General features: G+C 49.2%; 1 protein-coding gene across 5 annotated transcripts in view; it reads left to right on the top strand.

Annotated features, from left to right (window-relative positions):
• BRIP1 (BRCA1 interacting DNA helicase 1) overlaps nt 1-24534 on the top strand; it is a 2318009-nt gene that overhangs the window by 923605 nt on the left and 1369870 nt on the right. For all 5 annotated transcript variants that reach the window (XM_069615088.1, XM_069615086.1, XM_069615084.1 and 2 more), the window contains one exon: nt 24327-24492. In XM_069615088.1, the coding sequence (XP_069471189.1) occupies nt 24327-24492 (166 nt within the window). The remainder of the gene's footprint in view (nt 1-24326; nt 24493-24534) is intronic.

Here is a 24534-nt window from a genome sequence, read left to right as displayed (position 1 = left end):
GTGAAAGAGAAACTTGTGTAGGCAAGAAGCCTAGGGTTATCGGTTGCCAGACCAGTAATGGGTGGACCGTGTGGTCCGACAACTGCGCCTAGACTCAGGATACCCTGTCTGGAAAAGCCAAGGAAAGTAAAGATAAAGAATCTCCACTTGTGAATAAGATAACTGAAGTGAATGGGAAATATATCAATCTCTATCCACTGAAACTAAAGGATTATAAAGTTGACCTGGAACTGATTTTGAGAATTAATAGACTTGAACTGATTGTGAGTTTACAAGCTGGAAGAGCTGCTGTCTCGGAGAAGGGAAACCCAAGACATTGTGAACTGTGGTGTCGCCTTAGGGAAGGGATCCCTGAGGCCTTTTTGGAACTGTGTTGACTTCTTTGGGAAAGGCATCTCAAGACTTGTTTGAACCGCTTTGAAATTCAGGAAGGGGAGCTGGAAAGTAAGCCAATAGCTGGAAGAAGCTCAGAACTTTATTTGGAACACTATTCCTTTTGTTGCCGACATCCCTACACATTGTTTAGTTCTAGTTGTGCATGCAAGTATAAGCTTTGGACACAGACAGACTTTTAAGATGAACTTACTGACTCAGTCAAGCTTTAATTTCTTTAGGTAGGGAAATCCCACCTTAGCATAGGGCAATTTAGGGCGACATTTAAGTTAATAAAGACATTTTGTTTGAATCTTGAGTCTGTTGTCTGTGTCTTGCTTCATGATGCCTTCACAACTCCCAGCACAATCTGGTTTACACATTGTTCAAATGAACTGCTATCCCAATTGCTGGGTCTCTATATAATCTGAAATCATTTCCTATTGAAAAGAGACTCAATGGCCCTCATTACGACCCTGGCGGAAAGCGACTGACCGGAGCGCCACAGCGTAAATAGCGTTTCCGCCATTGCACGAAGGAGCAAAGTGCGGCCCATTCCGACCCATCGGGCACGAGCACCACGGCATGGCAGAAGTGCAAAGTCCGCGATGGCGGAAATGACCCCAAAACGGCCCACACCGCCGCCGTACGGCGCCCCAGGTGCAATACCGCCACCCCTCTTAGCGGTCACCGCAGTGTGCGCCTACCGGAAAGTACGGTGGCCGGAAATATACGGAAACGGAAGTTAAAACATGGGCCCGGAACGGGAAACATCCCGGCGTACACCTATAAATACACTAAAACCACACAACCACTAAAATCACTACCCTGAAACACACCCCAACCCGTCAACCACCCTAGCGAAACCAAGAATAATGGGAAAAGCAGCGAAGAAAGCGTGCGACCGCAAGCGGCAGGTCCACTTCTCCCGTGAGGAACTCACCGTGCTAACAGAGACCCTCCAGGAGAATGCTGCCGTCGTCTTCTGCACGCAAATGACCAGGACGGCACTTGCAAACAAGAAGGCCATATGGGCTCTGGTGGCACAGCGGGTAAGTGCGGTGGGGACCGCACCCCGCACCCCACAGCAATGCCGCAAGCGATGGGACGACCTGCGGATACGCGTCCGCAGCATACTCTCTGCCAACCGCAACATTGCCACAGCCACCGGGGGAGGTCCTGAATCACCCATCAAGTTGACCCCCTGGGAAGAAATCTGTGCCTCCACCATCGGAATGGAGAGCATAGAGGGAGTCGGAGGGATGGAGAAAGGAGTGCAGACATCCGAAGATACAGGTAGGTGGGCCAGGAAAAACAATGCCAAATCCACACAGTCCATCCATGTGAAGTACCATGCGTCCACATAGTGCAACAGAAACACATGTCCAGGAGAACGTCCACACACATCGGCCTGATAGCGCACGTTAAAACCCACAATAAATACATAAATAATTAAAAACCCCTAATACACGCACTACACGTGCAGCAGGCACACCCTAACTGCAGGCTGCCAAACAACTGCACCCTCACTCCACACACAAATCAAAGCACCTCCAAGGGCCCGGCCCAAATCACCCTCAGGTACCACCCCAATGCATGTGACACAATGCAATTCCAATTCCCACAGACCCACCAATAACCCTCGCCCTCCTCTACTCCACCACAGGGTCCGATCCAAACGACGAGCTACAGGACACCCCTACCAGCACACCTGCAAAGAGGGCCAAGACCAACGGCCAGAGACCCTCCACCTCAGCTGCACGCATCAAGACACGGCAGCAGCACAAATCAGGTGGCAGCACAGAGGAGGGAACATCAACAGGCACCCCAGCAGCCAGCATGCCCACAACACCACCACCACAGGTCCCCCCAATGGATGCCACAGAAGGCACTGCCTCCGGTGGCAGCAGCACCATAGGTGACACCCCATTGATGGCAGCATGCTCCGACACAGAAAACGGGGATGCTGAAGTCAGATCCATCCATGACCTGTCCCAATCCCCCTGTCTGTCCCATCCCGTACAACATGAGGATACCACGCAGGGGCACCCACAAGACGACGACTGGCCATCCCCCACAAGCCCTGTGGCAATGCAACATGAGGACAACAGCCCCTCTGTGACACCCCCGCAAATGGCCTTGGCCCAGCAGAGGCAACAGTCCCTCGACCAGTTGATCGAACAACAGCAGCAACTGGCCACGCTCCTCAAGGACCATGCTGATGAATGTGGGGGCACTAAGGCAGACATAGAAACATCAACTGAGACACTTAGGGCACAAATCGAGAGTAGCACCGAGAGCCTGAGAGTCCAAATGGAGAGAAGCACCGAGAGCCTCAGGGGGGAACTGCATGCGACGGCCAAGGACGTATGTGCCGAACTTGCCGCAGTGCGCCGTGTGCTCACTGAGCTCTCGCAAACCCTTAGGGACATGCATGGACGTGAGCAGGCAGACACATCATCCGTTGCAAGCTCCGTCCAGGGCAGCCCCCAACGTAGATCTGGAAGGAACCTGCGCTCCACAGGCAGGGGTGCCCCTGATACCCGCAGAGGGGGCTTGCAATAGCGACAGCCCACTGACAATGAGCATCTTTGGACACTGGTGTTCGGGGGGGAGGTAGGGGGGTGGAGGGGGTGTGTTGGGCTCACTTGGGTGGCGGGTCGATAGGGTGTTCAACATGACATCACATATGCCATAAAAAGTGCACGATCAACCAATGAGATGTGTGGACATTGATCTTTGTGTACTAGGCCATCATAGGCGTACAGTCCATATTGTGCATGTCCCAGACACACGCAGTGCCACGAGTCCCGTGTCCATGTATCAGCCACCAGGCGTGAGTGCTAGAAGCATACATCAATGAGATGCTGACGAATGTCACGGGCCTCCGGTGCCTCGCAGACTCCATGAGGTGCTGCCACATCCCCACCCTCATCATGACCATCATCAGGTGCTTGCAGTTCTGCGTCAGGGGGCATGGACACATTTCTACGTACGCACATGTTGTGGAGCATGACACATGCCATCACCATCTTTGCAACCTTCTCATGGCGGTACAGGAGTGCCCCGCCAGACCTGCTGAGGCAGCGGAAACGGCCCTTCAGTAGGCCGAATGCCTGTTCTATGACTACACAGGTACGTGAGTGGGCATGGTTGTAGTCCTCCTCATGCTGGTCCCGTGGGTTCCGGACTGGTGTGAGGAGCCATCTCTTCAGTGGATATCCAGCATCACCTGTATGTGGACGAGAAACGTATGATGTGGAATGCCATTGATACGTACGCACACCCCCCCCCCCCCTTCCTGCCAGGTCATTGCCAATTCACATACCCCACATCATCGTGCATGTAATGAGACTCACCGAGTAGCCAGGATCTGTTCCCTGCGTGTCGCTCCATGTAGCGTGGTATTGTAGAGTTCCTCAAGACCATAGAATCATGGGTTGATCCAGGGAATCGGGCACAACAATGTGTAATGATCCTGTTGGAGTCACACACCATTTGTACATTCAGGGAATGAAATTGTTTTCGGTTGCGGTACTGGGCCTCCATGGCATGTGGGACGACCAATTCCACATGGGTGCAGTCGATGGCACCAATGCAACCCGGTATGCCGCCAAGTGCATGGAATCCCACTTTCGTGTTTGTAATTTCCTGCTCCGAGCGTGGTAGGGAGATGTAGTCGTCTGCGTGCTGCAGGAGGGCATCGAGCACTTGCAATAGTGTCCGTGAGAACAGTGGCTGAGAAATGCCATGCAACTGTCCGACTGTGTGCTGGTAGGTGCCTGTGGCCAGGAAGTGGAGTACAGACACCACCTTCAGTAGGGGTGGGATGGCGGTTGGGCTATCTATCATGCTGACAAGGTCAGCCTGTGTCATGTCCACAATGGCGGCTATGGTGTCCCGGTCCAAACGGTAGAGGGTGTGGATCTGCTCATCAGTGAGGTTGAACGGATGTGCTCGGAGGCGTGGGATTGCGGGCTGCCTGCGTGGTGGTAGTGGCTGTGCTGGTGGGCCTTGCTGGCCCTGCCTTGCCCTCCTCCTCCTCCTGCGTCTCCTCCGTGCGGCCGGTTGTAGTTGGTGTTCGTCTTCCTCTTGGAGTTGGAGCACTTGCAGTGCTATCAGGTCCCCCAGGGCCAACATCGCGAGTCCTGCCGGTAGCATTTCGGTGTGGTTGTGGGAGGAGACTGGCTGTGCAATTCATGTGTTTTCAGGCTGTATGGCCTCCACCTGTGGTGATTCATTCCACCTGTGCAAACTGCTCTCCCCTTTGGCCGAGCACGTCACGCGCACAACGCTGCAATTCGGGGAATGGTATCTTGCTATTGCTATCATGTATTTGTACCCGATGGGCGTGTTGGATTGGTTGTTATGTTCATTCGGCTATGGTCCCATTGTTTCCCATTCTATCTGTGCAGTCGCGAACAGACTTGTGAAGGGTCAGTGGAACATAGTACTCGAGTAACGGTGGGCCCTCATGCATCACTGTACCGAGTTGCAACGACGGGCGGGGCGTCCCATTCGTGGGTGAAGGCAGTTGCCATTTTCACACACAGCCGCACTCGATGGAATAATTAGTGATTTCAAACGGCCACAGATGCCTTTTCGACGTGATGTTGCAAATGAGGAATTCGAAGGGCGGCGCTTTCGGTTATCAGCTGGCGGCGAGGAGATGCCCACAGGTCTGACTGCAAATATAACGTTCTATTGTTCAATGTCCTTGAGACAGGGCCCATGGCGAGGGAGCAATGATTGATATGAATAGTTTGGGATGCGCATTAGCTACGTGGGCGATGAGGCCGGCCGTTCCCAAATACATGTTACTTCACAACACTGGAATTACGGGCTGGGGCACTGTGGATTTTGCAGGCTGCATAACGCACAGACTCAATGGATGTTTCTAATGTCATGTGAGTAAATATTCAGGCGTTTTGATCCCGGGATGAGGGAATGATGAATGGATGCATGGGCAGGTGATTTGATACAGAGTTTGCCATGTACAGGGCTTCTTGGGATCTATCCGCCTCCCCTACGCTATGTGATGCAGGCCTGCCATAGTGGGACCATCGTCTATCTGGCCTTGTTGAGCCCTCCCTGTCTCGAGGCGCCCTCAGACACTTGTGTCCATGCACGTTGACATTCCCATCTGATGGATTCTGTTTTGACAGACGCATGCACAGGTACACTCGTTTGTGATGGTGTTTGCACCTCGATATAGATGGTTATGAGTCGCAAGTGGTTTTGGGGTGGTGATGATCCTTTTGAGTGGGCTAGCATGCATATGGCTGTGGATTTCGTGTGATCATTGAAGTGAGTTGTTCGAATGTAGTTCTGATGGCCATTCTGTTCTTTTTCTTTTCTTTTGGTTGACAGGTATCTCCTCCCCTTTTGCCACTGCCATCTGTATGCCACTCCTGCAGATGGATTTTACTCCCAACACCTGCTGCTTCGTGTTAATCGGTGGAGCAGCATTACGATCTTATGGGACGATCGCCAATGGCCCACATGCCCTTACGCAGTACTGGTGTCTCGGAGCAACATTTCGGCCTTTCAGCTGGACTAGTGCCTCCCCATTGGGACAGCCCTGCGGTTCTGTGCGCTTCCATGTTGCCTTTTCGTACGTGAATGTGGCTCTGTGTACCATGGGGGTACAGGGCGACACACAAGTAGTGGCTGGTCATTTCTTGCGGATGCAGCCCACAATGGTGGTTAGTGTTTTGGAGTTCATGGCCTGATGGCTGTATGGGCTTGGTGTCTTTGATGTGCATAAATTGCTATTCTGATTTGGCCCGTGTAGCGTTTTTCTTTGCAAGTGATGTGGCATATGCCTATTTGGGGGGCGATGTATTGTGAGGAGATCTGCATTGGGTTCCAGCTTCGGGGTTTAGTTGCGTGGTACTGTACTGGGCGCGTTTGCCTACTAAGCCCGTGGGGTCAGGGATGGGGGCTGCCTATATGACAGTTTGAATGTTGTCATGCTCAGGGGCGGGGGATTGGGTTTTGTGTAACAGATGCCGGTCAGCCAGGTGGACTGGTGGAATGATGTGATTTTCGGAATGTTGCTGGGCACAGGTGCCTGTGTTTGCGTGCGTTTCTTGGTGGGGGACTGTGGTCATGTCCATTGGGATGGCTTCTGTATTGGTGCCATCTGTGACCTGCAGCTCCCATTGGCCCCTCTTGTGTTGCTTTTGTTCGTTGGCATGCATGGGTGCTTTGTACATTTCAATGGTTGCATTGTGACTTCATTGCACCTACCGGGAGTTGTACTTTGTGGGCAGGGAGCGGTGTACAGGCACTCAGTGGGGCCGTTTACGGTTGATTCGCGATGCCGTACTTCTCGCCATGGCGGAATGGTACATTCCGCCATGCCTGATGGCGTTAGGTACATGTCCGCTAGGGTCGGAATTGGCGTACCGTTGCACCATGGTGGTGTTTGCGGTTTGGCATGGCGCGCGAGCGCGTGCTTGGTGCAGTTAGCGTTGGCGTTCACTACGGTGTCGCTAATGGCTTCGTACTTTGCGGTGACGGGTCATAGTCGCACCGAGCGCTATTCGATGGCGGTATTGCATTTCCGCCATCGTTTTTCGATTTCCGCCAGGGTCGTAATGAGGGCCAATGTCTGCACCCTGCCAGATGAAATACCACCCTATTTCTGATGTCACCAGAAGAACCTGTCTCCAGTTTTTTGTCCCCATTTAATTGTATAATGATGTCCTTTGGGAAAGCATTTTCCTTACTTTTCACTCTTTTAAACTGGTACACAAAATCCCCAGCTCCAGCCCGTTTCATTTAAATACAGGGAAACTGTAGTTACTGGGTGCTTCTTAAGTGAAATGTTGTTTACCACCCTTGCCCTCTATTTACACTTCAACTAACCTCGAGACCAACACTGCATCTGTATCCCCACCCCATTCTTTTATGATTGATAATGATGGCTCACTGATTAAACTTTGTCTTAACCTGAAGAATAACTTATCGGGGCAAAAACCAGCAAACTATAATGGTAACAATAGCAGTGTCAGCAGTTCAATAGTGATAGACCCTTCAGTCAGTCTTAACCTCAAATCCAAAGCTTCCAGGCGAAGAAAGCTCATGTGCAGAAGTCACAACTATTGCACCAAGCGATGCCTCTATATTGGAAATGGAGCCTCATGTTTCTTTATTTTCCCATCTTAATTTTATTTTGAGGGCCAGTTTCTTCTTGGTACGAATTTTGCTGCAGAACAGAGAATTTAAACAAATAATTGGGAAAGTGGTGGATGTCATCCTGGCAAAAGCTATGGACTCAAACAGCCAATTAAGAAGCCCTTGCATCGTGCCCCCGTCCGCTGTGCACATGCCGGCAGGGGAGAAAGGAATAGGCCAGCATTTTGCCAATGCGACCACCCCACAAGTAAATAAGGCAAATGTGGCAGAAGAGCAACAGCAGCATAGGCTTTTGCCGTATCCTGCGACGCCTTGGATGGACACCCTAACTATAACTGCAGCGATGGAAGAGGATTCCAATGAAGTGGCATGCCTGGAGATTTCCCTGTTAGGCTGCTCGCCTGGAAAGCAAGGTGGGTACGAGAAAAGGCCATTCAGAAGGAAACTACACCGGCGTCTGAAAAGAGTATGAGATGGCAAGTCCCTTGTGCCCCAGAACCTCTGACCCCTTATTACCAACCATTGTATCCAACGACATGGGCAAATCCCTTACAAGGCAGGTGGAACTCAGGGGCCCCATTGACAAATGGTTCAAAAGTAATGGGAAGGGCCAGGTAGAGGGGCATCCTAGTCCATCTAAGGGCAGTAAGCAGCTAGGAAACGCTGCAGTCCTCGAGCCTATAAATAACGTTCATTCTGCTAACAGGTTTAAATCTAATATCACATCTGGTTCAATAGGTTCGAAGCATATGTTTAATGCAAACAGTAAAGTGTATGACTGCTCGAGAAAAGTCCCTGACTTAGGAACATTAGGGCTTTTCAGCAAATTGGTGAAATTGGAAGAAGTCTCCCCATTGGCAGATAGCCCTTTCTTAAACCGATCCAGATTGCTTGCATTATGGGAAGGCATCCCATGGCTCTCCTCAATTAAAAGTAATGATTTGTAATGTGTTGGGTTACTGAAATGGGATAGCCCTACAAATTGGGCATTGATTAAACTGGCCTCATCAGCCACTGCATCTTTACTTGGTGCTTTTTCCGCAGCATTGCTGAAGTTGGGGTTTAAGCTACCAGTGTGTTATGATGGGAATGGGAGAGGGCGCATGAACAAAGTAAGTTTGAGGCCAAGAGTGGGAAACCTGAGGATGGCTGCCTGACCGCATGTTGTGGGCGTTGAGCCATCACAATCACTAAAGATTCTTTCCTGGAACATAGCAGGTATAAGCAGAGTATTATCTGACCCGGATTGGTGCAATTTTGTTAGTGATGACCAAGTATTGATGTTTCAGGAAACATGGGCTGCAAGCCCTGTGAATTTCCAGGGATATCTGAACTACACGATTCCAGCCACCAGGTGCCAAAAGGGCAGACCATCAGGCGGCCTGCAAATATGGATTGATGCCAGACTTGAATGGAAGGTGGTTAATGTCAAACCCATTTGGTGGACCTCCAGCTTCTTTCTGTGGTAACAAATGGGGCAGACCGATTATTACTAATCTATTTCTATAGCAGACCTAATGGGGTACAGGGCAATGACATACTGATAACATTGCAGGAGTTTAGTGTTGTTGGTGGAGACATGAACCTTCAGCTAGAACCCCTAATAGAAACCTATGAATTATGGGATGACCAAGATATAACCCGGTCTATCCCTATTCTATTGGCCGCTTCCCCTGAAAGGGTCCACACGCGAGTAGTGGAATCAGCCTGTGCTATTGCCAACCTGAACCTTAGGGCCTGCAATGGCAGATTGCCATCTGACCAGCCAGTAAAGACTGGCTGGTCAGAGACATTTAATGGCTGCAACGGTACGTCATGTATCGACTACATATTTATTACAGCCAGTAGCTGGTCCAAGGTTATGGAGTTCAAGGTGGCCAAAAGAAGCAAGAGTGACCACTATCCCCTTGCGCTTAAACTCTGCGTGGCGGGTGCAACCTCGCATTCGAATCATGGCTTGGTCAGGAATCAATCCCTGTCAAATTTGTCCTACGTAAGGCAAACCACAAAATGGCTCAATTGGGTTGATGGGGCAGTGAGACTTATAGTATATGATGCCATCAAAGAAAAAATGCGAGACCTAGCGTATCACGACTGATGAGGTTGGAAATGCCATACGCTCACACAATTCGGGAAAATCAGCTGGACCTGACAATGATCTGGGCCCCAATTTCATGCAAGTTCTTTAACGTTGCTAACTGTTCTGGAGTAATTCCTAAGACCTGGAGGGAGGCAATCATAGTCCCCATTTACAAGAAAGGGGGGAGGGGCCTCCCAGAGAAATATCGCCCAATTTCATTACTAGATTCTGTCGGGAAGATATTTGGCAAGTTCATCCTGACTAGTTGCAAAAATGGGCAGACAAAGCAAGGATTATAATGGAAGCACAAGCTGATTTCTGCGCTGCCAGAGGTACTGTGGACCGCTACTTCCTCCTGACTTTATTAATCCAGAAATATGTATTCTTAGCAAAAACAAAGCTATACGTCATTCTTTTGAATTTGAAGTCAGCTTTTCACTCTGTCTCTAGGAACATACCTTGGCGGGTATTAAGCAAACAGAACCCGCCCATGCCGTTGGTTGATACCAATAAATTGTTATACTCTGAAACCACGGTATCCGTACAGTATGCAGCAAGGGGGGAGCAATTGAGGCAGTTTGCCGTGAACACAGGGGCTTGCCAGGGTTGTGCTGTGGCGCCCCTGCTTTTCCTAATTTCTGTTCAGGGTATAATAGATGTACTAGAAAGGGGCATCCTTGATTCCCTCCCCCCCCAAGAATCGCAATTAGGACATGGCCTACTCTGTTCAACGCTGACGATGTGGTTATTCTGGCTAATTCCCCAAAAGGTTTAAAGACAGGATTTTTATGAGTAAGTGTAGTGAGCTTTACCTTGAACTGAACGCAAAAAAACGAAAGTCCTGTTTTTTAAACCCCCCTTTGTGAAAAGCACTCCTGAGCATTTTGGTAGACAATACACTGTTGGAGCAAGTGAAATTCTTCCATTACCTGGGTCTCCGGTTCCATGAATGAGGGAGGGGGGGGCGGTCTGATCACCTGGCCAAAGCCAAGATGAGCTTGGGAAAATGGTGGAGTACATTCTTTTTTTCAAAGGCCACGGTGGTGGGGCAATTTCACTCGCACTGGAGCTCTATGCTAAGCAAGCTCTGCCTGTAGCTTTATATGGGTCAGAATTGTGGGGCTACATTAAATTGTCTGCTTTGTCTTGTATTGGGAACACGTTTTTGAAAAAACGTCTTTTGTTACCAAGGAGTGCTCCAAACTCATTGGTGCTAATGCATGTTGGTGTTTTTCCCATAGCTGAAAAGATTGCATTGAAACTTGGGCTTTATTGGGTGAGACTGTGGACCTCTCCATTGCTATCAACATATCGGATGCCCTCACAAATGTCCTACTTTTTGAAGGAGCATGGGGCTGTGGTTGGCTGGCCCATGTAAAAAAGGTGCTGTACATGTGGGACATGAGAATTCTTTGGGACAATCCTATGCACGCTTGGAAGTTTTCCAAAGCAGACCTTAAAGCAAATGCAAATAGGAAATCATTGGAAGTGAAACAAGCTTCTTTGAAGAATGCACCAGAGTGTTTATCCAGCGCAACAATGGAGAATTTAATTAGCCTTTTGGACGAAATCCGTCCTGCCATTGACCGTTCTTTCTTTGTTCGCCTGAGACTGGGGACTCTACATACTACTTGGTTTACTCGTTAAAGGTCAACTACGAGATCTGGACTCTGCCCATTGTTTGGCTCTGTTGAGGAAACACTAATACATTTCATGTTAATTTGCACTATTGCACTACTACTCTTAATTTAAGGCGTTTGTACCTGAAACCACTATTCAAACAACGTAATGTTCAAATCATCACAGAAGCCATGCAACTGTTCAAGTACTCCACAGAAAGGAGTGTTGTCTTGGTATCCGCAAGGTATGTGCACCGTGCCTGGCTATTGAGGCGAGGATTCATGGGAAATGTTTTTAAGAAAGAGGCTGCGAACGTGCTCTCCTCAAAATGTGACACTTGATGATAATGTATAACTCCGTAAATTAAGATATGAACTCGTTTTTAACATATATCGTTTTTTCTTTTATCCTGTTCTTAAATCAACCTACTAAAAGTATTTCTGTAAATCTGTTTTTTAGTGGTGCTAATGGTTTTTATGCTGAATAAAGCTTTGGTAAAGAAAGAAAATGTTGAGACACCTGGAATTTCAACTTGCACTTCAAAATAATCACATTTATCCTTTTTCTGAACTGTTTTACCCTAAAAATACACCTGTCAGTTAGAATTGCAGCTGGTACTGGATCATCGTTGTGTTTTGTTCCTTCTCCCTTATCTGATGTCACTGGTTGAAAGTGGCCCCTTTCATCCTTTTCACTGCATGTAAATGGAACAAGACGCTGCAGCTGCTAGAAGACTCTATTAAGTTAAAAAGTCGTCGTTCATTTTGTATACACATATTTAGGGAGGGGAATTAACTTTTCAAAAGATTGGGAAATATACCAAAGGAAGATTAATAGCATGCCAAATAAAGCAAGTAACAGATGTGGCAGTGTGTTCTATTTTTCACGCAGGAAATATATGGTTGACAAATGATGTCCTATTGGTGCGTGCCAGATTTGTAATTTATGATTGTTTCATTGTTGTCCTTTTTGACTGTCAAAGCAGACGTGACGAAGCAGGAAATACAACTGGAAAAGGGGTAAAGGCAGCTTTTGGTGTCAGCTGGGGGTAGGCTCTTGAAGGGGGGGGGCTCAATTATAAATGATTCAAGATCATTGGCGGCTTGTGAATCTTTCCATTAAAGGTGCATTCATATTTCGCCTAAATTAACATAAGCAACCACGCATATTAAAGAAGCTCAAATCAATATAGTGGTATGTGGAGTGATTTTCTACAAGAAATTGTTAAAAATATTGGGTTGAAATGATGCATTTTACAGCACAGTTTTTGGAAACCAACTTCTTGAAAAGCCATGTAAATTACAAACAGGTGGAATGGTTAAAGTTTAAATGGATGGCCGGTCCAAATCAATACTAAGGACTATTGTACAACGGTTCGATGTAATAATGTCGCCACAAAAATCTCGCCATGCAAAAATATCGCTGAAAAATTGCCGTTTTTTGTGGCGACATTATTGCATGGAACATGCGGGGAACAACCCCTGCAACCCCCAAACTTTTTTTTTTTCTTTTTTTTTTGTTGTAATTTTTTTTTTTTTTGCCCCTGTCCCCATATATATGGTCACCCAAATAATATCGCCACGACATTTTCCCGGCGATATTATTTACGGCGACCATATATATGGGGATATTATTACCTGATACAACATTACCATGCTAGCTATCCCCAAATGTCAGCATTGTAACTGTAAAATATTTTCGTGGTGCAGCCAACAATATATGCCAGCGTTGCTCTGTATGTGCATGTTCATGTGGACTTTAACTGCAATATATGCCAGCTTTGACACGTGAAATACTTTTTCATGCCACCTGTGACCAAATATATGTTCGTATTTTTACTGTAAAAGACCTATGGTGGTGCCCTCAATATATATCAACATGCCACCTCAAAGCACATTCTCCATCATCACCTAGGCCATCACGTCGCCTGCCAGCCGGTACAGCTGTCCCCCTCCACTATCCCCCTCTGTATCCTAGCCCTCCGCTGTATATCTTTTCTGTTGTTACCACTGAAAAGTGCTCTGTTATGTATCTGTATTGGTGTTTACCTCTTTAAAGCGCTCTGTTGCTTCTCAAAGCTAGGTCTATGCTCATTATATACAATCATAATTATAATCATAATTGAATCTTCATTGATATTTGTAAATGGTGAATATCTCGGGAGTAAAACCTTTGTTTAAAGCATTTTATTATAGAGAGAAAACATTTTGTAAAATAGCAAATAAAAACATTTCATAACCAGGAATTTAGTATGAAATGGAAAAAAATTATCTGGCCAGTTGTTTATTAAAAGCACCTGTAGGGTGATTCTCTGCATAGCTAACTCTTTTGGACTACAATCCTAGAGGAACAATGGCTACATAGGTTGTTTCATTCATGTATGTCGGAAAGTAACACTGTTCATTTAAGACTGAAGTGTTCCTGGCTTCCATCAAGACCCCTTATGGCAGTTGTAGCTAGTTATTCTTTCTGACCTTGTGAAGAAAGAGCTTAGAACACACACTCTAACCTGAAGCATTTTTGAGATAAAAAAGTTGTGTTGGCGTATTTTACTATATGTTTCTCAGTAAGAGCAGTTGTGTGTTTTTTTTGTTCTGCCTTTCTCTTGTTCTGTGTCAAGATGTCACGCTTTGACAATGTCTTGTGTATTTTCTTTGCCATGAGTCATTCTGTACAGGAGTGTCATATATTTCAAACAAATATCTTATTACAGGCTTAAGGCTACAGTGAGCATAAGGCTTTAGAGCATGGCAGGAGTGGGCCAGAGCCACAGCTGAGATGGAACAAGGTTCAGTCCCTTACAAAATACCCAAATTAAGCTTCTGTAGGCATGGGGTCTCTGAAAACCCTCCTCTGACCCCCACTGGGGTTCCTCTGGAGCTTTTTGATGCTGTTGTGGGTAGCGCTTGAAGTCAAGGGACAAGATTTCCAAAGGCACATGCATCATTCTCACTGTCAGCGTCTGCGACAATCACTACCACTCCAACACTGCCAGGACCATCTTTGATGGTGGTAGTACTAACATCGACCCACATTTTTCTATTGCCACAGCTGTAGGCACCACAATGTCTGGTGCCTCATTGTTGTCTCCTTCAACATCAAAACATATCTAGAAACACACTTTGTCAACTTCAATACATTCGTAGGCCTTTAAAGTGTCCAAAAACATGATGTAGAGCAAATACTCTCCCTTGGAAAGCCCTAGTTTTCTTACAAGCTAGTACCTCAACCTGCACCAGCTTCTCATGTGAATTGACTACTCCTACAGCAAGTGATACTTCACACTAGTCTGATTATACTTCGAGGACATCAGATTCTCTTCCAAAGTGTTTCACTGACTGATGACATTATTACTTTTACAGAATTCCAGAAGAGGACTGCATTAAAGTTGAGCATCTCCGCCTCAACCCTGAGTCCAGTGACCTCCATTGTTTTTAATGCTTTGCGGATGGGGAACTTTCTTGACCTCCTATCCATTTGCTATCAAGGTTTTTGGAATCTGCATTGGAGACCTTCAGACACCAGCAAACCCTCCTCTTAAATAGAGATGGGATAACAAATGCAGGACTCCAGTTTCAGATCCCCTCTTCCTACAATTGGACCCACTGGTGGATTTCCTCAGTCATTGCAGTCATAAGAAAAGTGTATTCTCCCACCTCCTCTTCTGCTCCTCTGGACAAGGAGAGTGCCCACATGGACCCAACTGGAAAAGAGTATGCCTCACCTCACATACCAAGATTCAAGAAGCTAGCGCTCTCACCATACTAAGGACAAACCAACATTGCCTTTGGCAGTTAGTGGAGAAGATTTCTTGAGTTCTCGCCTTCATACAAGCTCCCGGATCTCATGGAGATTGAAGAAGGCGGCTTGACTGCATCAACTCAAGTCATAAGCAAAACAAATTGCAGAAGTGTCTACTATCATACTTTGCCATCCTCTCACCATGAGGTGCTTCTCTTTGACAAGCCTGACCGGTCTGAAAATGTATTTGCAACAGACGATTCTGAGTGTCTCCTTCTTGAGTTTGTCTCTGTTTGGAACTCTGGCAGATGAGGTGGCTAGTAGAAGAAATATTGAAGCTGTGACTCTCAAATGAACAGGACTGGACGTGAAGGAGAAATGTCTTCCATCCTATAGAAATATTTCCAGCGCAGAGGTCTATCCTATCAACAGCAGTGTTCTTTGTAACCATTCAGAATCCAGTACCAACAGAGATTTCACAAGAGGGGAGGTGGTCGCCAGAACACGGCGTAAACGAAAGCCAAACCAACACCTCTGACAAAACAAGGGATCCTTGTGACATTCCACACATTAGCACAGGGTGGGACAAATGATTTCAAACCATTTGTACTCGTGGGAAATCTTACAAAAGATAATTGGGTGCTCCAAATTGTACAGTATGACCCACCGGTTGGTTCAGGAATCCCAGGAGCTCCAGAAAATGCCAGAAAACAGACAAAGGCATTTATTCCAATTGCTTCCCTTTAAAAAAGGAGGATATGATGCGGATGAGACCTATTGTAGACCACAGGGTCGCAAAGAAGTTCATCCGGAAACAAAAATTCGGAATGCTGGGTCGATACCAGATCTACCTGCATCTAGCGAGAGTAGATTTGCTATGCTCAGTGGGTCGATAAGATGCGTATTGTCATATCCCATACCCAAGGAATATCTAAAATTCATGTGAATTATGGAAGGGAACCAGCATTTTCAGTAAGAAGTGCTTCCTGTTGAGCTCAAGGCTTTCCCATAATTATTCTCAGAATGCATGTTAGTGGTGGCATCCCTCCTGAGAAGAGCCCCCAGAATAGTGGTCTAAATATACTTGGATGACTGGCTAATAAAAGTGTGACCATCAGAACAAGCAAGTCAGGATTTCAATACAGTGATATCGGTGAGAGAAAATCTGGGGCTTAAAATGAACATGAGAAAATATGTTGCTACCACAACCCAGATAATTCACTTTTCTTGGTTCAACAGTATACGCTATAGAAGCAAAAGTGTATCCTTTTTTTAAAATTTTTTTTAACTTGTTTATTTGTAAATCAGCGCACAGGGTAACAGAGCATTAACAATGGGTACATCTCACAAGGCAAATCAGATAAGTGTCCCAACTCCCACCCCCAGGTTCCAGAAGGCAGTGGTACGTGTCTCATTCGGCATGGGCAGGTGGCGAGTCCTCCCTCATCATATGAAGAGCTCTAGCGATCAAGTGTGGTTTGAAAGTCAGGGCCGGGAAGTTTCGGTCATAGTCCAGGACCGGGGCCCAAATGTCAGAAAATCGGTAGAGCAGACCCACTTTGGCTGCAGTGACCTTCTCTGCAATTAATATGTCCCATAGCTCGAGCCACCATAGGGTCATTAGCGGTCCGTCCGGTGACTTCCAGGTGCGAGCCACCGTGATTTTGGCGGCCAGCAGGAGCTGAGATATCAGTGCCGCCCTCCTCCCTGTTCTTGGGTATAAGCCCGGGAGTGGCATTCCCAGGAGGACCTGCTCGGGCATCAAAGGGATTTCGATCTGGGTGATGTCTCGAATGGTGGCCAAACACTGGGTCCAGAATTCCTGCTCTCTAGGGCAGGACCACCACATGTGGAAATAGGAGCCTGGGTTGCCACAGAGGCGTCAGCAATTAGTCTCCAAGGCGGTGGGTGCTCCATTGAAATGGGCTGAGGTTTTCTAGGGCTTCCTTTTCGCCTGGGGGCAGGCCCACTCCAAGTGCCATTGATTTTTGGAAATTAATGGCAAAACCTGAGACGTTCCCGAAGGCCCAGAATTCATCCAGGGCCGCCCTCATGGAGTCCTTAATGTTCGTAATGGTCAACAGCACATCGTCTGCATAGAGAGCAATTTTGTGGCGGGTCGTGCCGATCCTCGGGCCAGAGATCAGGGGATTCCGGCGGACTCGTGGGGCCAGCGGCTCCATGGCCAAAGCAAAGAGCAGAGGGGATAGGGGACACCCCTGTCGAGTTCCGCACGTGAGGGGGATCGGGTCCGACAGGCGGCCATTGACTCGCAGCCGAGTCTTCGGGGCTTGATAGTTCGCCAAAGACATCCTGATAAAGTTTGGGCTAAAGCCGAAGGCCTCTAGGACGAGGGACAGGTAGGGCCAGTCCACTTTATCGAAGGCCTTAGTGGCGTCTAGCGCAATCAGGGCTAGCTGCTGGGAGTCCTGGCTGGCGATCTCAACTAAATCCAGAGCCCTGCGAATATTGTCCTTCGTGGATCTGTGGCAGACGAACCCCGTTTGGTCCGGGCCTATAATGTTCGGGAGGACCGGGGCAAGGCGGTTGGCCAGGACCTTGGAGTAGATGTTGGCGTCCAAGTTCAACAGGGAGATGGGCCTGTACGAGCTATTTTCTTGGGGATCCCTTCCAGGCTTGAGAATCAGCACCGTGATGGATTCCTGCATCGATGGGGTGACTGTACCGGAGGCAGCAAACAAGTTGAATAGGCGGGTCAGAGGAGCCACCAGTTGAGGGCGGAAGAGTTTATAAAAACGTGTGGTGAACCCATCCGGGCCAGGGGCCCTAGGCTTTAGACTCTTAATGGCCTCCTCCACTTCCTCATCAGTGATAGCTGTCTCTAGTCCCTCTCTCGTCTCTGGTACCAGAATCGGAAGCGACGCCTCCTGAATATAAGAGTGCTGCACAACTGGGTCCCGCGGGGTGGCTGTCATTATTTCCGACTGGTGAGCGACCGCCAGCCGTAGTTTTTCGCCTTCCGCATGGTGGAGTTTCCCTTGTGCGTCCCGTAGGCCCATGATGAAGTTTCTGCTCTTCTCTTTGGCCAGTTTGCTGACCAATAGTTTGTTAGCTTTATTATTGTGGACATAATACCACTGTTTGGTTCTGGTCAGCAGATTAGCGGTAGCATCAGCGTAATGCGCATCGAGTCTCTTCCTAGCCATCCGCAGGACGCTATAAAATTTCGGGGACCATCCCTTACGTTTATGTGTGTCTTCGGCCTCACGGACTTCGGCTTCCAAAATGGCGCGTGTCGCCCTCTTCTGTTTGTGGTACTCGCTGCCTTGGGCGATCAGCTCTCCTCTAAGCACCGCCTTCATGGCGTCCCAGGAGTTAGCCGAGGAGGTGTCCTCAACAGGGTTTTCCGCAAAGACATTTTTGATTGTTCTGGCAATCGTATCTCTTGTTGCCTTGTTCCCCAGGATAGGGTCGTACAAAGTCCATTGGCGGCGGGGCAGAGGGTCCGGATCGTGCGCCCGCAGGACCAGTGAGACCGGAGCATGGTCCGAGAGGATCCGGGAGCCAATCGTGACGTCGTCCGTGAAGGTCAGGATCTGTGGGGAAGCCAGTAGTAGGTCGATCCTAGAGAAAGTACGGTGGACATATGAATAGAAGGTGAAGTCTCTCTCCTCTGGTGATAGCACTCTCCAGGAGTCGACAACATTCAGGGTATGGAAAAGGCGAAGCAGAGCGATTACCAAGTTCAGGTCCCTGGCCGTTGGGGGGTGGGATCTATCCCTGATGGGGTCCGGGACCCCGTTGAAGTCACCGCCGACAACCACCTGCCCCTCCACGAATGGAAGGAGGGCATCCTCCACGTCCTGGTAGAATTCCGCCTGTTGCTCATTCAGGGCGTAGGCCGAAACGAGGGTATAAAGTTGGCCGAGGACAGAGCATTTGACCGCCACAAAGCGACCCTCGAGGCACCTCAACGAGTCCAAGATCTGGGGATGTGAGTCCTTGGCGAAGAGGATGGTGGTGCCTCCTTTCTTGGTTCCATTAGAGGCCAGGAATTGAAGGGGATAGAGCCTGCTTCGTAAGCGAGAGAAGTCTGCTGGGAGTAGGTGCGTTTCTAGCAAGAAAGCGATTGAGGTCCCCTCATTGTGCAGTCTTTGGAGGACAGATTTCCTCTTTTGGGGGGAATTCAAGCCTCGGACGTTTAACGTGGTGAATTTTAGTTTTAAATGAGGGGGCTGGTGCTCCAAGTCCCGGTTCTGCGGAGGTGGGAATTGTGGACGGGTTAGGTCAGCCATAGCCGTGAGAAATTCGCTGCTTTGGGGTCTTCTGTGGCTGAGGGTTTTTAGAAATGGATTCCAACAGGGGAAAAGAACTACCAACAGTGGCCTCCAACGAGAGGGCCAAACTGCGACCGGGGGGACCGAATTTGTTTAGTCGGTGACTCCCCCTGCCACCTCGGATGTCAAAGGGTGACATCTCCAATGTAATTGAGAGTCTCTCCAGGGGTAAAATAGATGACATCCACCCTGGAGGAGGGTATGGGCCGCATTGAGTCTGCGGTAAGCTTATGGGTATTTCGGTGGTTCCTGCGTTATATGTGTTATGGAGTTGCTAGTCCCCGTTATCTGGGTTTACGGTTCCGCTGCACTTTCGACCACGGGGTCCGCTTTGGCTTGGGTGAGGCGGGATCTTGACCAGAGCTTGCCTGGCTTGAGTGTGGTTCTGCTGTCCCGGGGGAGTCCGGGCGGAGGATGGCTGCTGCGTCGTCCAGATGGCTAATGGTGCGAGGGGTGCCCTTATACGAAAACTGTAAGGCTGTGGGGAACAATCAGCGGTAGCGAATCTGCTGGTCTCGCAGAAAGAGCGAGAGGGCGCAGCGACCTGCGCTTTTGAAGGGTCAAGGGGGAGCGATCCTGAAAAATCTGCAATGGGGAGCTCTGGAAAGAGAGTTCATCTTTAGAACGACCTATCACTGAGATGGCTTCCTTAGTGGTGTAGAAATGCACTCTTGTAATGATGTCCGGGGGAGATTCTGTGTCCAATCCCCGACGAGGCCGCAGTCGGTGAGTGCGGTCAAGCAGGAGCTGTGTCTCATCCATGTCTGGCAGCAGGGATTGAAAGAAGAGGCTTGCGTATCCGGGAAGCTCCTTATCGGAGATCGTGGAAGGGACCCCGCGAATACGGAGGTTGTTGCGCCGGGAGCAATTCTCCAAATCCTCCTGCTTAAATTCGAGGATTTCGGTTCTGTCCATTAGTGTCCGGATGGAGCGCTGGACCTCCGTTAGTGCATTAGTGATCCATAGCCAGCTCCTCTGACTCACCCAACCTACTTTCGATGTTGCTGACTCGCTGTTCCGTTTTCTCCAGCCTGGACGTTAGTTCGGTCATGCAAGATCTGAATTCCGACTTGATGTCGGACATAAAAGCCTGGAGGTCCTCCTTGGTTGCAAGTGACCCCTTATCTTCAGTGGATTTCTGGGGGGTGAGTTTAGGGGGGGGGTCGGGCTTCTTCCCTTTCTCCGGGGCCAGCAGCATGGTGGAGATGTCACCATATTTATTGGTTTTCGAAACTCTGGACATGGCTCCAAGGTGGAGGATTGGTATAGAGCTTCGGGCCGGAACCACACACCGAGACTCTAGGCACCGGCTGCGGATTCCGGGGGCAGCAAGGCTAGGGGAGTCGGGTGGGCCGGGGCGCCCCAGGAGGCAGGCAGTGCAGGTAGTCAGCTAGTATGTCCCCCAAAAATGATCAGATACCTCAGTGGTCTTGCTGCAAAAGGCCGGGTGGGTGCAGAGCCGCAGGGCACCCCCCTGTAGCTTAGGACAGGGAGTCGGGGTCGTAGGTCTGCTCCCCTCGGCGGCACCGGGGGGTGGGCAAGAGCTGAGAATGGCAGAGGCCAGGGAGATGTAGAGGACTTAGTGGGAGGTGATGTAGATTGCCGCAAGAAACGGCTCCGCTGTGCAGGATGGCTATGGGTCTCCGATTCACCCTGCGCTGCAGGGGCCCAGGGTGCCGGCAGTAGGCAGTGAGGAGGGGTGGGCAGGGGCGCCCCAGGAGGCCAAGGAGGGTGTCACGCTCCGGACCAGGGGCAGCCCGTAGGAGACTCAGAGGCCGGCGGGCTGTAGGAATGCTGTGAGCCTCAGAATGTCCCGGAGCCAACGGGGGCCAGAAGAGGAAAATCCCCAGAGCGCTCCAGGCAGGAGAGAGCGGGATTGCCACCAGCGCTGAGGGCCGCCGGGCTCACCTGGATGGTGGAAGGGTCCCTCTCAGGAGCTGGGAGCCGAGGCGTAGGTAGGCAGCATGGGGCCCCCCTCTCGGAGGGGCCAGCAGTTGTGGGTCTGGTGCTGGGGGCCTCCGGGCCCACCCGGACGGTGCAAGGGAGCCTCTCAGGGACCGAGGCGTAGCAAGGCGGTGTGGGGGCCCCTCCTCCAGGAGGGGGCCAGCAGCCGTGGACCTGGTGTTGGGGGGGGGCGCCAGGCTCACCTGAATGGCGGAAGGGTCCCTCTTGAAAGCCGGGGGCCGAGGCGCAGGCAAGTGGCGTGGGGGCCCCACTCCTCCAGGAGGAGGCCAGCAGTTGAGGATCCCTGCCCCAGGCTCCCGCAGGATGGACACGGGGGCCCCGGCGCAGGCGGGCCCAACGGGGTTGCAGGCCAGGAACCCGCAGACTGCGGGCATGGAGCAGGAGAGTCTCCGAGTGGTGGAAGGTCGGAGCGATGACGCACCGGGGCTGTAGAGGAGGCCGTGGGTGGCAGGAGACTCACTTCGTGCCTCCGGGGCTCAGGGGGAGCGGGGCGAGCCAGCAGCACAGGCGATCCATGTGGGGTGGGGTGAAGCTAGCGGGCGAAGGCGTGCGCCGTCACTGCACCTCCCGAGTGCACAGGGGGGAACCCCGTCTCCAAGGTCCACCGCGCACCAGCGGGGAGAAGGAAGCAGCCGCCATCTTGGTCGCAGCGCCGGAGAAAAGATCTTCCGCTGCGTTTGTAGGGATCCCGGGGGCGTTAGGCTCCCAGATTGCGGCCATTGGTGCGGGGGATGTTCCCCTGCAGCATTCTGATAAATTGCACAGCGGGCACAGCAGGAACCGGGGTAAAATCAATGGTGACCGCGGACCCATGCGGAGGCCATTAAAGGAGCTGCCTCATCGTCGTCGCTCCAGGCCACGCCCCCTCAATGCCATCAAAAGTGTATCCTTTTAAAGAGATATTACTATCTACCATGAAGTGTAAGGATTTGACAGCGACGCAGATACCCTCTCTCCTGGGAGCAATAGACTCCTGGATATTCATTGTTCCAAATTCAAGACTGTATGAGACTCCAGCAGGCAACCGTGAAAACAAGAAAACAGTGGACCCTGAAGACTAGTATATGGGAGGAATATCTCTCAGCCTCACCTAAATGACAAGGACCTCTCTCAGATCGTTGTGCCAAAGAGAAAAACGTCTTTGGGGCACAACTTTCCAAACCGACAGGTCAAACCATTGTTACAGATGCCATGATGGAATCCTGGGGCACCCATATGGATGATCTAGCTGGTCAAGGTACTTGGTCTATGAAGGAAAACAAATTCGACAGAAATATGCTGGAGATAAGAGCATTTCTTTTGGCACAAAGGGTGTTTCTGCCTTCATCACAACAAATCAGATTCTTATACAGCCGGGCAATACCACTATGATGAATTGCCTAAACACACCGGAACAAACAAGATCCATGACGTTCTCGAGTGAAGCTCAAAATATCTGAAGAATGCTTCTGGCGAGGAGTTGCTCAATAGCAGTGATTGTTTCTTTGTATCGTATTCACAGCGCATGTATCTGCTGTGTATTTTCATCCTGTGCCACTGTTTTATTTGACTTTCGCCTCAGTGTAGTGTTCAATGCTTGAGGGGGGTTCCCCTCTTAAACTTTCATCCCACCGTCATCCTCTTCATTTGAAGGGAGGTTCCAGCTTCACTCTTTGTTGTCTCTTCCCATGCCCCTTGCACCTTCCTTTCGGCCCGGATTCCTTTCCTCCCTTCTGCTGTTTGGTTTTGCTGTCCACTTTCCTGCCCCTTTCTCTCCCTTCTCTACCTCCTACCTGCACCTTCTCGAACCAGACATGGTGCCTAACTTGGCTTCTATTAGCACTCTAAAGAGCTGTGCTGCAAAATTGGGACAGAAAATATCCACAATGCTGTCAGCGTGGAAAGACCAGGGCACCATAGCAATTAACCGGCAAGGGATAAAAATCACACAATCAAATGCTTGAGCAGATTGTTTCAAGAAGAACACAAGTGTATTGCAATGACCGGGTACTCAGAGAAATTATAGTGGGGTATTGCAGTTTCTGAAGAACCTTCACCTCTTTCTTCAAAGCCGTTGGCTATGTCCTGAAGGCAAGTTGCCAAGCTACATCCAAAGGACTACCACTGAAGTTGGGATATTCAGCCTAAACCAGACCGACCATGACCAGAGAAAATGCAGGCCAAGTGAGGAAGTGATGTACTTTGAGAATCCTATTGACAAGTCTGGTCCAAATCCATAGCCTCACCTAAAGGAGTAGCCCTGGATTTTGGGCGGTATTAAGTCTGTGCCAGCACTACCTTGGACAAAAAGATAAGAGATTAAATGATGTAAGGCAGCATAGTGAGAGTCTGTGAGAGGCAAAGTGGCTAAATATCATCCATAGGAGTACCACGTGAATCCATGCCCAAATGACCTTGATAATAAGCAAAGAAGGCTAACTGAGGAAGAGCTGCACTGTGAGACTGCAGATGAGAGCACGGGAAGAAGCCAAGCCCAAGCTATTACCATTAGAGAAATTAGCGAATGAGAATTAACTATCAATCAAGAGTAGTTTATGTCCATCATAAAAGAGTAAATGATGTGCAAAACCTTTGAAGAAATAAAAATGTGCTATATTTGATATCACGTCCTGACAAGTGTGTGAGAAAAATAGTGTTGAACCAAGAATTGTTATAACTGATTTCTTGATGGCAATTCAACATAAAGGCTCTTTCACTTGATGGCCTCAGTTGCTTTGCCATCTGCCAAAAGTTCTGTTTTTATTTATAGTACAACCTGAGTGAAGCTCTGTTGTGTCATCCTAAATGTGAGTTTCTTCTTGCTGTCTATACCTATGGAATTCAATTAATGTTTAAAGAAAAGTACATGTCTAGAGGAAAGTACCCAGCTCTCTTTGTATTTGGTTGTGAAGGTCTGATAACGCTGCTCACATATTGTCCCTTATCTTCCTGACACTGGATACTGGATCTGAACCTTTTCTGGCAGGTAGAGCCTAGAAAGTGGCCGTGCAACCTGTGTGCTATAACACATCTTTATCTGTTCTCATTGGGGCTCTTTTGCATTATTTAATCTGCAATGGGTCACATTATTAGCTTTCTGTTTTTCATTGGTGTCTCTTTTCCTTCAGATTTGCTGAGGACTACAGGGTTGCTTTGCAGCAATCCTACATCTGGATGAATCAGCAAGACATCCCAGATGCCAACGGCTTCTTTGCTCGGCCCAAAAATCGTAAAACTAACCGCCAGAAAACTGCAGTCTTCATGCTGAACTTCTGGTGCCTTAACCCAGCAGTGGTGAGCTAGCTCATGTAATTAATGGAGATATTCTGTTAATGT

The sequence above is a fragment of the Ambystoma mexicanum genome, chromosome 9 (genome assembly GCF_040938575.1).
Source record: "Ambystoma mexicanum isolate Mex_15411 chromosome 9, UKY_AmexF1_1, whole genome shotgun sequence".
Lineage (NCBI taxonomy): Eukaryota > Metazoa > Chordata > Amphibia > Caudata > Ambystomatidae > Ambystoma > Ambystoma mexicanum.
The sequence above is the reverse complement of the archived record's forward strand: the minus strand, read 5'-3'. Positions and strand labels throughout refer to the sequence as shown.